This window comes from Pteropus medius, unplaced genomic scaffold, assembly GCF_902729225.1.
Source record: "Pteropus medius unplaced genomic scaffold, Ma_sr-lr_union100, whole genome shotgun sequence".
NCBI classification, from domain to species: domain Eukaryota; kingdom Metazoa; phylum Chordata; class Mammalia; order Chiroptera; family Pteropodidae; genus Pteropus; species Pteropus medius.
The window spans coordinates 6,000,221-6,015,556 of record NW_024348242.1 but is presented as its reverse complement, the minus strand read 5'-3'; the positions used below and the strand labels follow the sequence as shown (position 1 = coordinate 6,015,556).

The following is a 15,336-nucleotide window of genomic DNA, read 5'->3' as shown; positions in this document are numbered from 1 at the left end:
AACTACTAAAAAAACCCTCAAAAATATAGTTTAAAATCAATAAAATTAAAGGGCTACATTAGAAAATATTTACTCAATGCAAAAGAAAGCAATAAAGAAAAACAGGAACAAAAAAATACATGAACTATATAGAAAGCAAAATGGCAAATGTAAATCCAACTATATCAATAATAATATTAAATGTGAATAGGTTAAACAATCCAATCAAAAGGCAGAAACTTCCAGACTGGATTAAAAAAAACAAGATCCAATTATATACTGCCTATAGGAGACATGCTTTAAATTCAAAAACACAGATTGAAAATAAAAGAATGAAAAAAGGTATATCATACAAACAGCCACTATAAGAAAGCGGGAGTGGCCACAAAGATATCAGACAAAATAAACTTTAAAAGGAAAAAATGTTACTAAAAATAAAGAGGAATATTTTATAATGATAAAAGGGTCAACCCATCAGGAAGATATAACTAAAAACATATATGCACCTAATAACAGAGCACCAAAACACATGAATCAAAACTGAGAAAAATTAAGGGAAAAATAGATAATTCAAAAACAATGGTTGGAGACTTCAGTATCCTACTTTTAATAGTGAGTAAAACAACTAGACAGAAAGCTAACAAGAAAACAGAAGATTTGCAACACTAGAAACCTAGAATGAAGGACAAGAAGGCCACACTGGAGCCTGTGTCCCAGAGGCAAAAGGGAGCATCGAAACCAGTTCTTAACAGGTTTTTAATAATCTCACTACCTTCCATGTATCAAAAAGAGTGGGGGAGGCCAGAGTCAGTACAGGGAAGCACACTGGGAAACTAAAGTCCAGGAGAGAAGTGATGGGGGACATGGGCCCAAAAGCCAATGGTGAAGATGAAGGTGGGGGAAGAGATGTGTGAAGTATCTAGGAGGTAAAATCCCCATCAGCACAGGGGAGAAGGAGATGGTCAGAGCAGTTCCCAGGTTTTTAACCTATAGACCTGGGTGGAGCCATCCTTGAGATAAAGACCAAGTGTTAGGAGAGTAAGGCTTTGGACATCATGAGTAGGACACATCTTAAAGGCAGGCCTTCAAGAAATGGCAAGAAGACTGTTGAGTTGATAGGTCTGGAACCCTGAGGTGGAGAGTGGAGAGCTGGGAGGCAGTGGTGCTGTGAACACTGATGAGGTCACACAGGGTGAGGGTACAAAGAAGACACAAACTTTAGAGGGACTGACATATTTAGAGGCCAGCAGAGGAGCATGGGCCTGGAAAGAAGCAGAGAAATAATGCCAAGAGGTAGGAGGACAATGAAGGAGAATGTAGCATCAGAGGGACAAAGGGGAAGCCAATAGGGGAAGCCAACAGGCGAAGTTCCTTTGGGATTGGGGACGAAGTTGGCTAGAGTATGGACAGGATATATAAAAAGAGAGATAGAGTGTGAGGCAGACACTCTAGAAATGTGGCAGTGAAGGGGAAGAAGGTGGAGGGTGTAGGTTCCTCTGCCTGGCCTTCATAAGAAAGGGAATGCAGATCTCGTCTACGTCATGCACCCTATGCCTCAGTTTCCTCCTCTGCAGAACAGGAGCAGTCTAATAGCACAGGCGAGATCACCTCTGACAGGCTCTGAGCACCAAGCTATCCGTCTGCACTGAACCGCACCACCAGGAAGCCCTGGCCCAGTAGTAGGCATGGCAACCAGCCCTGCCTACCCTCTCAGTCAGACAAACCCCCCGACCCAAAAAGTCTCTCTCAAGGACCTTGCTGAGCTTCGGTCTGCTACAGGACAGAGCTTGATCCTTCCTTGGCCTGTCAGAGGGTTTGGTGACAATGATTCCTGTGATGTCTCCTCATTGGCAGCGTACCGCCCCTCCCGTTCCAGTGCCTAAGCTAGAGAACAGCTCTAAAACCACAGGCCTGTGGGGTGGACTACATGTCCCAGGCAGATAGCTCTCTCCAGCAGCCTTGTGCCAACCTCACAGGCCTGTGCGGCCAGTGGCTGACTCTCCTCTCAGCCCCCACAGCTGTACACAGCCTTTAATGACCGTTTTGGCCACGCTGCTTTGGGATTATTTGTATATAGCTGACTTTTCCACCAGTCTATAAAATCTCTAAAAACAGAAACAGCTCCATCCTCATCTTTGCATTCCTGATGTTGGCTGAATAGATGTTGGATGAAGATATGTGCATGGGTGGGTGTATGAGTGGGTGAGTGGGTGAATGGATGAATGGATGGATGGATGGATGGATGGATGGATGGATGGATGGATGGATGGAAGGAAGTCGGTAGGAATGGGAAAGTAGACAGCTGGATGACTAAGCAAACTTAAAATGAATAGGTGAAAGAATGTTGGGTGGCTGGGAGATGGGCAATCACCTAGAACCTGCTAGACTTCCAGCACAACTCCCTACTGTGGTCCACAAGGACCTGTGTGAACTGCCCTACCGCCACTCTGCCCTCATCCCCTTCCCGCCCCTCCCCTCCTTGCCCACCCTGTCCTAGCCACACAGGCATTACTTCAGTTCCTAGACATACCAAACTGATTCCCCACTCAGGGCATTTGCACAGGGCTGTTAAGTTTATATCGCCCAAACTTTGCCTGACTAGCTCCTTATTGTTCAGGTGTCAGCCTAAATGTCACCTACTCAGTGTGGCCTCCTGAATAAACAGGTATCCACTTCATCTCAATTTTAGCATCTGGTCATTTCTTTCTTCCATTCCTTCTACTTCTGTAATGACACATTTATTTGTTTAGAATGCCCCTTTCTACCCAGCACCTGGCACTGTGCTGGACCCACAGCACATGTTCAGTAAATATCTGCTATTTGCTGAATACAGGTCAGGTTCAGAGCAAGGACTCTGGCCAGACTGGGCTGGATAAGCCAAGGAATAGACCCCCAGGCCCAGAAAAGTGAGGAGACAGCCAAGTCCCAGGAGTCATTCCAGACCCAGCTCTGACTCCAAGTTTTTGCTTCCAGAAGCCAGAACAATAAAAGAAAGTTCCTCCATGAAAGGAAAGAGCTTATGGAGCCAAATATGAAATGTAGAGTGGGGCTGATAAGGCCAGGGAAAGGGGGACTGGACTTAGCCATTTAAAAAAAAATCTGAAAAACTTTTTTAATAAACCCTACAAGTCTATCCCCTTCCTTCTTTATCAACGACACGATTCATTGACCAGGGAGGCCATATTGACTAAATAAATCTTGATAATGACCAAGGCAGCAATCAATACCTGCTTATTATCAGCCCAGACCGAGAATTCCATCTTGCGGAACGAAGGCCTGACGACAGGGCGCGCCACGTGGCTCCAGACTCCAGCGGATGGGCTGGGATGGATGGATGGCTGGGTGGCACTCATTTTCCAGACCAGAAGAGAGGAATCTTTCTTGTGATATTAATTAATCCACCCCCCCACCACCCGTGCCTCTCAGGCTTGTGGGCCTGGATTCATTTCTATGAGTTGACAGTGGCAAAGTGTTTTAAGAGGTTTAAAAAATGTATTAAAGGGAAAAATATAAGCATAGTCACTATCTATAGGGGAACCCCTGGGCGGGGTAAGGAGGGAGGGGATATGCACCTCTGAGAGAGGCACCTCTAGCCACTAGTAGGTCAAGAGCAAGGACATGGATGGTCAACAGACCTGGGTCCTGGGTCTGAGTCTGGGCTCTGCTGCCTGCTGGCAATGTGGCCTTGGACTCAACCTTCTGTGCCTCAGTCTGCTCTGCAACAAAATGGGATATTAGTGGGTTTCCCCGTCTAGGGTTATTATGAAAATTAAATGAGATAATATTTGTTATGGGCTCTGAACACTGTCTGGCGTGCAATAAAGGTTCAATAGCTATTTGTTAAAGAACTGCCAGGTCTTCCTGTGCAGAGAGTTTCCTTCTCACTCTCCAAAGCCTCCCAGTTAAGAAACAGCAAGACCAGGTTCCACAGTAAGGTCTGACTGCTCCAAGTCCATGCTCAAAATCATTTCAGGTGCTGCTCCCAGGGCAACCGAAATTCAACAGAAAATACTCTCACATTTTAATAATAAATAATAATTATTATTATTGTTATTATTATTATTATTATTAAGATCATTAAGATATAAAGGCATGATGATTATTATTGATAATAACAGTCACCATTTAAGGAAGGCTTACAATGTGCTAGCCCTAGGATAAGTGTCTACATCGGGGTGTCATTCTTTACTTCTCACACTCTTGAAGAAAAGTCCTTCTGTCTCTGAATGATTGTAAAACAGAAGCTTTATAAGGGTGTGGACTTTGTTTTTGCTCACTGCTGCACCTCAACACCTCATTGCAGCACCTGGAACATGGCAGGTGCTAAATAATGGTCATTAAATGAACAAATGAATGACCTGTCAGCACAACCCAGGGAAACTCCATTTGAGACAGAAAAACTGAGGCCTGGACAGGGGCCCTCAGTCACAAATGAAAGGGGATACTTCAATCCAGGTGTTTCACCCTATTATAAACTATTGTTCCCAAGAGATGCTGAGAAGGAAAACTCCTCAACTCTGGGGTAACTGTCCAGAGATCTTTGTCCCTTTCTGATGCCTGCAGGGCTGATCAAGTGGGCCCATGAACCAGGCTTCAGGAGAAGAATGTTATCTGGGTCCAAAAACCGTAACGGGCTATCTTGTGTCTCCCATGACAGTCATCTCACAGGCTGCAGGGACCTGATTTGAGCTGCCTATAACTGAGGCCACCAAGCCATCACTAATGGCCCAAAGCCTGCCGGCAATTAATTAATGAATTTATTAATTAGGATGGGAGCCACCTCCCAGGCTGGAATTGGGGTCACCAGTTTCTAAAGCGGGACTAATAGAGCTAAAGATAAATCCTCGTCCGCCACGGGCCTGAGGCTGGAGCCCAATTCCCGAGTATGGAGTGAGGGACTTTGAAGAGCCAGAGATGAGTGAAGCAGCTGGCGGTCTGGGAGGAATTGAGTTCCCCAGGCCTATTCCCCAACAGTGAAGCAAAGGCAGCCGTTTCCACCTCACCCTTCCGCTGGCATTCATCCATTCCACCATTCAAATGTTTATTGAGAACTTATTATGTCCTTCCCCTTCTCAGGGAGGGAGGCAGATAGTAAACAAATGAACAAATAAATATACATTATATATCAGGGAAAGTATGGTAAAGAGATGGGGGCAGGCTGTTTTGGAAAGAGAGGTTAGAGAGGACCTCTCTGCAGATGTGATATTTAAGAAGAGGACTGAATGAGAGAGAAAGAACTACAGAGATGTCGGGGAAAGAGCTTCCCAGGTAGAGGGAAGAGCAAATGCAAAGGCCCTGAGGTTTAAACATGCTTAGCATGTTCAAGAAACAGTGAAGAGGCCAGAATGGCTTGAATAAAGTGACAGGAGATGAGAGCAAGAGATAATGGGGAGATGATAAAGGGAAGGACGGACCTCAGCGTGCAGGGCCTATGAGCCAAGGAAGAACAGGCAACCAGGAAGAGGCAATGCTGGGAGTGACAGCTCCCCATGCTCCCAATAAGACATAGCAGGTACTTAAACTGAGTGCTTCCTATGAACTGGGTGCCTTAGGTAGACATCCAAATCTCAATTCATCTCTTCTGTAAGAGATTGTCGTCATATGAGAAGCAGACACAAAAGCAGGATTAAAAGGCAAAGAGACATTGGAGTTTATACCTATGCCTACGGAAGGGAGCCAGAATAAAGAAGAGAGGGAAGGAAGAATGGAAGGTAAGTAGGTAGGTAGATTGGCAGAAGCATCCCAGATTGCTGAGGAGTCCAGAGCCAGCAGAGGAGTCCCGTATATTCCAGGAACAGGTCTGCTTTAGACCTACACTCAGTCTCTGGTCGCGACTGGATCTCCCAGAGCAGCATCTGGAGCCACTGCCCAGTCATACTCCCTATAGCCAGAGATTTGGAAGGCATATTCCCATGGCCACCGCTAGCGGTACCATTACTATACTCATCTTATAGACAAGAAAACCAAGTCTCAGAAAGGGGAAATAACTTGCCCAAGGATATGCAGCCAGGAAGGAGCAGAACTGGGATTTGAACCCTGGCTGCCTTGCACATGATCATGAGATAGAAACAGAAAAAGGGGCAAAGGTACTCTGCAACAGATCAAGAATTGGGCTGAATATCTTGTCGAAAAATAAAAGTAATATCTAAGGCTTTTACTGTGTTTGACAGTTTACAAAGTGTCCACTGAGTGAGCATTCACTCCAAGCCATGCACCAGCTAAACAACCTTATTTCATGCTCCATCCTTACTCCAGATTGACAGATGGTAAGAGTGAAGCCACTCAGAACCTTCCCTCAGTTCCTTGCATGTACTATTCTTCCACCCACCTCAGGGTCTTAGCACATGCTATTTCCTCTGATGGGATGCTTTACCCTGACCTTGTCCTTGAGATCTCGGCTGAAGGGTCACTTCTTCCAGGAAGAATCTCAGAATCTAATCCCAGCATGTCACTACACACCTGTCCCATGCATCCACCTCCCCCATTGTCTGTGGGCTCTGCGGAAACTGGCACTTTGCCTTCCTCATTCACCATATCTATAGTATATAATCATTAGTTATAATATTTATGCTATTATTATTTATAACCATTAGTTACATTTTTAAATAACATAAAATTATCAGTTATAAACAATTATACTGTGAGTGGCAAATATACATTTCCAGAGGGAAGGACAATAGCAATTATTAACATTACCCAGCATTTTATGCACTAGGCAAAGACTTCATTCAGCATTTCTCATGCATTAACTCACTTAACCTTCCCAACAATCCTTAAGGAAATGATACTATTATCCCCAGTTTACATATGAGAAAACCAAGGCTCAGAGAGGTTAAGTGACTTGCCTAAAGTCACACAGCTGGTAAGTGGCGGAGCTGGGACTTGAACACAGACCACCTCGCTCCAGAGTCCACTCTTAATATCTTTGGGAGTGGGAGGGTACAGAGCTTGATTCTACAACCCATATCACATTCCGCCCGGCCCCAATACCTGTACTCACCAGCATGCATAACGGACAATAGGCACCCCAAATAGGTGGCCCTAGCAGAGTAACCTCTGACTTCCGCTCGGAGGAAGCTGCGCCCAACCAGCTGCCCTGGTGACCCCTGTGGTCTCCCCATCTATAGCACCCACGCTCCAACAGCCGGCTGGACAAGTCAATCGACCGTAATGGTTCCCGCGGAGCCATTTACCCCGTCCAGTTTGAGCGACGGCGGCTAGGAGAGTCTTAAGCACTGCTCGGCTCCGGGCGTCTCAGGCAGACGACCAGCTTGGGCCAAAGAGGCTGAAGGATTGATTTTTTTATCTTTCTTTCTTTCTTTTTAATGACAAATGTGTATCCTGGAATTGCTGTTTCATTTGGTTGAACTAAAAGACGGCAGAGGCTGGGGGTGGAGGGGGTAGTGAAGAGACTGGGAAAAAAAGAGGGACAGTCACAGGCTCATTTTGAGGGTGACTAAGCCACTGAGCAGCAGAGACAGCAGGCTCTGTGACCTCCGACTCATGTCTTCACGGAGCTGGTCAAGGGCCTTTTTTTCTGGAAATGCAGCCCCATCTGACATTAGGCACTTGGAAGAAGGCAGCCAGTGGCCTTGATAGCTACCCTCCCCAAGATCTGCCTCATGACCCTCTACAGCTGGCCTGACCCACTGCGTACCTTCAACCCAGGGCCTTGTACTGGCCGTTCCCTCCGCTTAGTAGCTCTTCCCAGGTCTCCACTCCCTGCCCAGTGTGGCCACAGCTCTGAATTTGCAAAGGACACTGGACATCTGGATGTCATAGGTAACATCTCCTGTGTTTTAAATGCTGACAACTTACACATAAGTGTTCTAAAATATTGCACTAATGTGGACAGATACATCCATGGGCCAGACATATAGCTCCCAGTCTATAACCTATGTGGTCAGAGATCCTAAAATACAAGACATTACATATAATATTAGTAATAAATAATAAAGCTCCCAATGGAGTAAGAGAGAAGAGAAAACTTGCCCAGAAAGTTCTAGAACAGCCTGGAAGGCCAGCAAGTTCCAGGAGCTGATGTTTGTTTGTTTTTTTCAGCCTTCTCTCACTCTAAAAATACCAACCACAACAATAAGAAGCAAGGAGCTTACAGAGCAGCAACTATGTCCGGCACCGTGCTAAGCACTTTTATGTTTAAAGTGCTTTAATCTCCAAGAACCTAAAAGGTAGAGACTATTACTAGTCCCATTTAAAGACAAAGAGAACAAGGCTCAGAGAAGTAAAGTGACTAATCCAAATTCACACAGCTAATAGGTGATAGAGCCAGCAATGGAAGCCAGGAAGCCGCTCCGCACCATCCTGGCTCCTGGTACTTCCCTCGTGATGGAAAGATTATAAAAAACAAGTTTCGGGAACCAAGTGTGATCTACCTTAATATTCTTAACTGAAAAGCGAATAACTTCAGCCATGCCACAGCCTATACGACAGCCATCATACAGACCACTGGCAGCAAAATTTGACCCTCAGGCCAAATCGGGCCCTCTGCTTGTTTTTTAAATAAAAGTTTTACTGGAATACAGCCATGCCCATTCATTCTTCCTGTCTATGGCTATTTTCATGCTATAGTAGCAGAATGGAGCACTTGCAAAAGAGACCATATAGCTCAGAAAGCCTAAAGTATATTATTATGACTCTTTACAGAAAAAGTTTGCCACCCCTAATGGTAGACCTGGAAGGTTTCCTAGAGTGTCTAGAGAGATGCCACACCCTGAGAAGGTTATAAGGTCAAAACCATCAGGGAAATACTGTCCTTAATGATGTAGAAGCACATTTGCTGTTGCGTTGTGCAAGCTTCTTTAGCCTCCTTCAGGCTGAGTAGTCCAGATATTGAAACTGAGACTGAAATGAGGAAGCCAGCCTGGCAAGATCTGGAGGAAAAGAGTCTCAGAGAGAGAGGGAACTGCAAGTGCAAAGGCCCTAGGTAGGAATGTGCTCAATATGTTTGAGAGACAAAAAGAAGGCCATTGTGATTGGAGAAGAGTGTAGGGGGACAGAGGCTGGCAATGGAGCCAGAGAGATATAAAGGGGGGCAGATCATGTGGAGCCTTGCAATCAGGGGAAAGGACTTTGGATTTTAATCTAAGTATGATATGAATATACTGCCTGTAAAACACTACAACCCATTTTTGTGAAAAGGTTCATCAAGGTTTAGAAATCAAATAACTTCATCCTGGACACAATTTCTTATCTCAAAAATCTGCTTAAAAGGTCAACAGCGCCCACCACCACCACAACAGGCCCCAAGGTCATCAGAAGACACTACAGTTTAACCAACACAAAGTATGCCAGTACCTTTACAACCACCAGATGGGCACAGTTGACCTGTGTGATGAATTAAGAAACAGGAGATTTGGGATGTTGGGTAACTCACCCAGGAGTGCTAGAGGCACACAAACTAGATGTCTTGGGGCCCTTGCCCTCTGCCAACTACCTCCACCTTCTGTGATACCTGCGTTATAAGCCACTATATCATAAATAAAGAGCACCACCCGGAGGGAAAAATCAAAAGGATGATTGAACCCTGAATTCCAAAGCCAGAGACAAAAGCAGGCAACAACCTCAGTCCCCTTCCCAACCTCTGCCAGGCTTGGGCTCTGAATCAGGTAACCGGAAAGCTGCCAGAAATTCAACTCTTTCAGAAGCAGCAGAGAAAACCACACTTTCTGGATGGCCGCATCTACCATCATCCAGGACCAAATTTAGCACCAGCCAAGGTGCTCACATTTGAAATCCCATCTGCTAGAAGAAAGGTTACCACAATAGAATGGCAAGTTCAGAGATGGAATCTTCTTAACAGGAGAATTTAGAAAAGAAGCAGCAGCAGCAGCAGGAGGGGAGGAGGGGAAGGAAGAAAGAAAAAGGAAGAAATAAAAAAGAAAAACCACCACCACCACCGTCAGAAAAACTATTCCCTCTAGTCAGAATAGCATCTGAAATAACCCACCAAAACGCTTATCTGCTTCTTTAGTCTAGTCCGTTGTTTCTCAATTTTCTACAGTGAATTCAGGTATTAATAAAAGAAACTTTGAGACCTCCAACAGCAAAGGTGGCCGGGGGTGAGACGCTGCTCATTTTTCTTCTAGCATTCAAAGAAAGAACCCATCTTTGGGAAGGAATTTCTGCCAAGTTGAGAAACCAGAATTTTGGGATGCCCAGAAAAGACTGCCGGGTTCTTTAAATAAATTCTCAACACCTGTTTCTAGCTCCTTCTGCAGAAAAGGCCCACAGGGCGTGGGCTCTGATGTATTGGAGAGGCAGATAGAATGAGGTCACCTACTGGTTGGACTTGTAAGGGAACTGGACAATTGTTTGGTTTTTTTTTAATTCACAAAGCTGCTCCTAGAAATCCCCTCTCACCCCGTGTCCCCCACTTCTCCTTGTCCTCCCCCTCTGATCCTCCTACAGCCCTCGCCTAACGCCAACCCATCCCATGGGCCTGGGTTATGCTAAGCCTGGTCTATTCATGCTCTCCACCCAGCAGTGATTCTATTATGGCAAAGTTTCCAAAGTTAGGATTCTGCCAACAGGGCTGATAGCTTATTTACTGCTGTCATCTATAGAAAGAGGAATTTTGACACATTGTTAAATGATAGCACATTTAGATAAGTCAAGCTGTCAGAGGCTCTAATGGATGTCTAAACTCTCTGTGGCTGATATGTAAAATTTATGCACTTCAGAATATCATAAGGTTATAATATTTTAATCACATCCATGCTCTTTTCTAAACTTTGAGCAGGTAAAAACATTCCATCAAACCCCATCTCCTGTGCACTGAAAAATTGAGCCTTCCCAGAAGTTTCTCCAAACCCCTTACAAAAGTCTAGCCTCTCTTGCTCATCCTGTCACTCTTCCTCCCTAAATGGTCACACCTCAAGCAGAATTTGCCTCTTTCTCCAAAACTCACACCATGTGGTCCCTCCAGCCAACATCCTTCCTCCTAAGAAACACAGATATGCATTTGAACTAGGCGCCCTCATTTAGACTGGACACCCTCAACTCTTGTTAGCTTAATTAAATCTCTTCGAGGGAAAAAAGGCTGGACCCAGAGCATCATAAAAAAAGTGGCAAAGTAGAGCACAAAAAGAAAATCATAAAGGTATGAATCCTGTTACGACGATTATATACAGAAAAGCCATAAAAAAATACTGCATTAGTAATGTTCACCATAAAGCAATCTTATAACCAAATGAAATATGTCCGGCATTATCTTTGGGATGGAATTTTATTTCTCCTCGTTTCCTATACTGCTAGCAGCAGAGAAAAAAGAAAAGAAAGGAGGAAAGCAGTTCCAGGGGTCCTGGAATAAGGTACCTCATGTCAGAGCATCTTTATCATCAGCCCACAAGTCATTAAGACTGCTGACTGACTTCCATCCTAGGAAAACAGCCCTGTTGTGTTCAGAGACAGCACTGGAAGGAATAACTGGACTGCTTCCATATTTGAAAAATATATACTTCCAGAGGGCTGTACGCTAGGTTGGTAGAAGGTCACCTTTCTTGCCAGGATCGGCGTGGCGTCAGCAGCACGGTCTGGCCTGGGGACACGGGTTGCCTTTGCTGCCTCGGCTACTTTAACACTCAGCAACCAGGCTGCGCGAAACCAATCAACCTGAACAACCAAGAATTGAAGCCACACACCTCCTCACACTCACAGGCGGCTGGGCCACGTGACCAGGGGGCCAAAGCTTTTGGCTTGTGCAGGGCCTGGGGTGGGGGCCCATCTCTCCCACCCAGATCTCAGAATAAGCCAGTGGAAGTATTCTTTCCTGGTTATTTCCTCTATAAGAGGAAAGCGAGAAGGAAAAAAAATGAAAATAAAAGTGTGGCGTAGGAGTCATTAGCATTACACACAAGAGATGATCCTGAGCGAAAGTGCTTAGGCTCATAATCCGTTTCCAACAAAAATGCCATCAGTGAGAATAGGAGGGGAAGCTGCAGGCCTGTTGGGCAAGGGAACAACTGAATATTTCAGGATGAGGGTGGGGACCATGGCAGATGTGAGGGCCTAAATGTTTGCACACGGCCAGGGCTGCCACAATTATTTCTCTGCTCTCTAAAAGTGTACAGCCATTCAAACTCCCACAGGGACCCCTCCCCACTTATTATCCATGTAAATGAGCTTACCCCCCTTCCCTAGAGCCTTCTCCTTTTGTGCCTGACACACCAGCCATTGTCTTAATAAACACCCCCGCCCTCACGTATACACTCTGTTGGGGGAAAGGTTTTGGCCCTGGTTTCCCATCACCTGTATAAGATCTACCCTGCCACCTTCATCCTTCCAGTTCGAATGTGCTTTTCCACCTCAGAATCTTCTAAAACCCTAACAAAGGTTCCCAGATCAATGGGAGCCCAACTGGGATCAAGATTTGGATGACCTCAACTGCTCCACAAAATATCCCTGAGCTGGAGGGAAGAGTGAGGTTCAAACCGCACCACTGCCCCCCTCCCCACCACCACCGAAGCTCAGAAATCAGCCCCTGGGAGCTGCTCTCGCCCCTCAGCACCCAGCCCCAGCCCACCCAACCCACTCGACCCACCTCATCCCCTCCCCTCCCCACTGCAGGCCAAGCTCCCGGGATTGAAAACGAGTTATCTAATGAAAATTGTGTTAACTGACATTCCGGCCAACCGGGAGCAAATACCAGCGCTGTAAATCTCGCCGCAGAAATTTTCTCCAGCCCAGAATAACAATAGGACCTTGCAAAGGGCTTTCACCAGCCCTTCTGGTTCCTCTCCTCTTGTCTGCCACGTTCTTGTCATTCCTTATGTTACAGAACATCAATCATAAATAAAGACGCTGTCCCCCAGCCATGCCCGGGTCTCATTTACAAACATTAGCAGGGAATACGATTACCATTGGCCTTCGTGCCAAGCTCAGTTTGGCTGCCCAAACTCTCTCTCTCTCCCCGCCACAAACCTACATACACACACACACACACTCACTCTCTTTTCCTCTCTTTCTCTCCCTCTCCCCCCTGCCCCGCCCTTCCAGAAAGGCCACTTTAGCATCATTTAAACCAGAAAGCACAGCTCACCGCCCTGCTCTGCTAAGCTGGCCACCAAACTGTAGCCCCAACTCAAGTGAAGACCTGGAATTGCAAGGCATTCGCAGTTATTAACTGCATGCCTGAGTGCCCCGATTTTCTCTCCAGCTCAATGGCTTTGGGGGAGGGGGGCCAGTGGGGAGAAAGGGGTTAGGAAGGAGGGGAGCTGGGAAGGGGCCTGGAGGAGGGGAGTACTGGATCCACTTATCAGAAGAAAGTTAAGAGATTTGCAGGGGGATTTTTTTTTAAGTGAGTCCCTTTTTTTATCTCCAGTCTGATGCTCTCCCTTCTTCAGAGAATGTCAAGGCCAAGGCAGGATGCTCTAATAGCCCGGTTATCTGCACCACTTCCCTGCCCCTTGTTCTCACTGTGCCAGAGGAGACTTTGCAGACTCCAGGGGGGAGCGGGGGAGGGCTTGTCAGGAACCTCCTGGGCACGCGGGAAAGAACAGAGGTTAGAGCTGTGTTTACAGCTGGCAGTTCTGAGATTTCACCCCAGCCCTGCCTCCTTAGGGGGTCAAAAGACAACACCCCAAAATCAGGGGCAGATTCCCAGAGAAAAGCGGAATAGGGATAAAATGCTGGGCTTTGGGAGTCACCCTAGGGAAGGATAAGGGAAAAGGAAAAAGAAGAAAAGGAGAGACTGGAGAGAGAAGAAACGCGGGGAGCGACGGGGAGGAAAAACAGTAGGCAGAAGACAGCGAGGGAATCTCCCATTTAAAAGTTCCCGAAGGCCCGAGAGCCGGGAGTCACCTGCTCTGCAGCGCTCCCTGCTCTCCACGGCCCCCAAGGCAGGAGCGCAAACTTAAGCGCGCCCCGGGCCCAGCTCCACCCCCGACCCCATCTAGACTTAGAAAGGGGTTAAAAGGCAAGAAGCAAAGACGAACCCCGAGAACCCGGCCCGAGGTGAGGTCTGCCAGCGCAGGCGGCCAGTCTGGCGACGGTGGCTGCGGCGACTGGGGCAGCAGCCCCTGGGTGGCGGCGCGTCCGGGCTGCGTAGCCTGGCGGGCGGCGGCGGCGGCGGAGGTGCTCGCGGGCGGCAGGGCGCGAAGCCGCCTCCTCCCCAACCCCAGCTGCCTCCTCCTCTCTCCTCCTCCTCCCTGCCCGCCAGTTCCCTCCCTCCCTCCCCAGCCCCAGCCTCAGCCCCAGCCGGGCACGGACAGGCATGCGGCGCGCTCCGCGGCCTCCCCTAGCGCCGCGAAGTTGGGAGGCGCGCAAAGTGCGTCGTGAGGGGGCCTCCGAGGGTCCCGCCCGCAGCCCCCTGCCCGGGACCGCAGCCTCTGCCTTCCCCGCGCCTCGCTCGGCCGCTCGCCAGCCGGTTCGCTTCCCGGGCCGAGAGCTCACTAGCGCTTCTCCATGGTCGCGGCGGCTAATCGATGATTGAACCGAACAAAGAGCAGCGGCGAGATCAATTCCTAATACCTATCGATGGGCAGCGGGCAGCCGAGCCCAGGCGAGCCCCAGCAGCCGCCGCCCGCCGCCCTGGGGCGCCCGCCCTCCCTCCCGGGGACCTCCCCAATGCGCCCAGGGCGCGCCCGAGGGCTCCCCACGGCCGCGCGGCCGGCGCTGCCCGCACTAACCTGGAGTCGCCGTAGATCAAATCGCTTCCAATATTGAAACATCGATCCCACATTGGCGGCCATCTTGGGGGCTATTCGAGACGCACACACACAAGAGTTTGGCTTTTCTCAATGGCTGCACTCAATATCCGGGCTGGACTCCCCCCAGCCCCGGGGCCGTCGCCGGCCGCCCGGGCTCTGCGCGTCACCGCCCGGAGCTCCTCGGGCGCCCCCCGGCCTCCTGCCACCCGCTGCCCCTCGGCGCCGCCGCGCCGCCGACGCCTCCGGGTCCGGGAGCCGTGCGCCCCCCCGACCCCCGGGGGCGCGGGCGGAGTGCGCCGGGCGGGGAGCTCGGCGCCCGCCCGGGGGAGGCGGACGGGGATGGGGTGGGAGGGGAGGGGTGGGGGGTGGCAGCCTCTCCGAGAGGCGCCGGCGCCGCAGCTGCCCTGCTTGCAGCCGGCTCCCGGGCCCGCGGAGCGCTCGCCGCATCTCCCCCCCAAGTCCGGGGTCGGTGTGCCGCGCGATTGCACTTGACTTTGGCTTTTTGCAAACTTATCAATACTGACGTAACGTGCTGATCAATGCAAAGGGAAGTTTGGGAGGGGGGGCTGCGGGAGGCCAGCGTGCAGGGCGCCTACCCTCCTCCCCGCACCTGTCTGCCCCCACGCCCTGTATTGCATACTCAAAAAAAAAAAAAAGTTAATAGTTTGAAATGCATTTTTTTTCTTTTGCA

The 15,336-nt window shown here is 48.5% G+C and overlaps 1 protein-coding gene across 1 annotated transcript in view; it reads right to left on the bottom strand.

Moving 5' to 3' along the window:
* Positions 1-14,829, bottom strand: part of CUX2 (cut like homeobox 2) — a 225,555-nt gene extending 210,726 nt beyond the window's left edge. Inside the window, exon 1 of the mRNA XM_039879446.1 lies at positions 14,625-14,829. Coding sequence (XP_039735380.1) covers positions 14,625-14,687 — 63 coding nt within the window. The 5' untranslated portion in view covers positions 14,688-14,829. The remainder of the gene's footprint in view (positions 1-14,624) is intronic.
* Between the last annotated feature and the right edge of the window lie 507 nt (positions 14,830-15,336).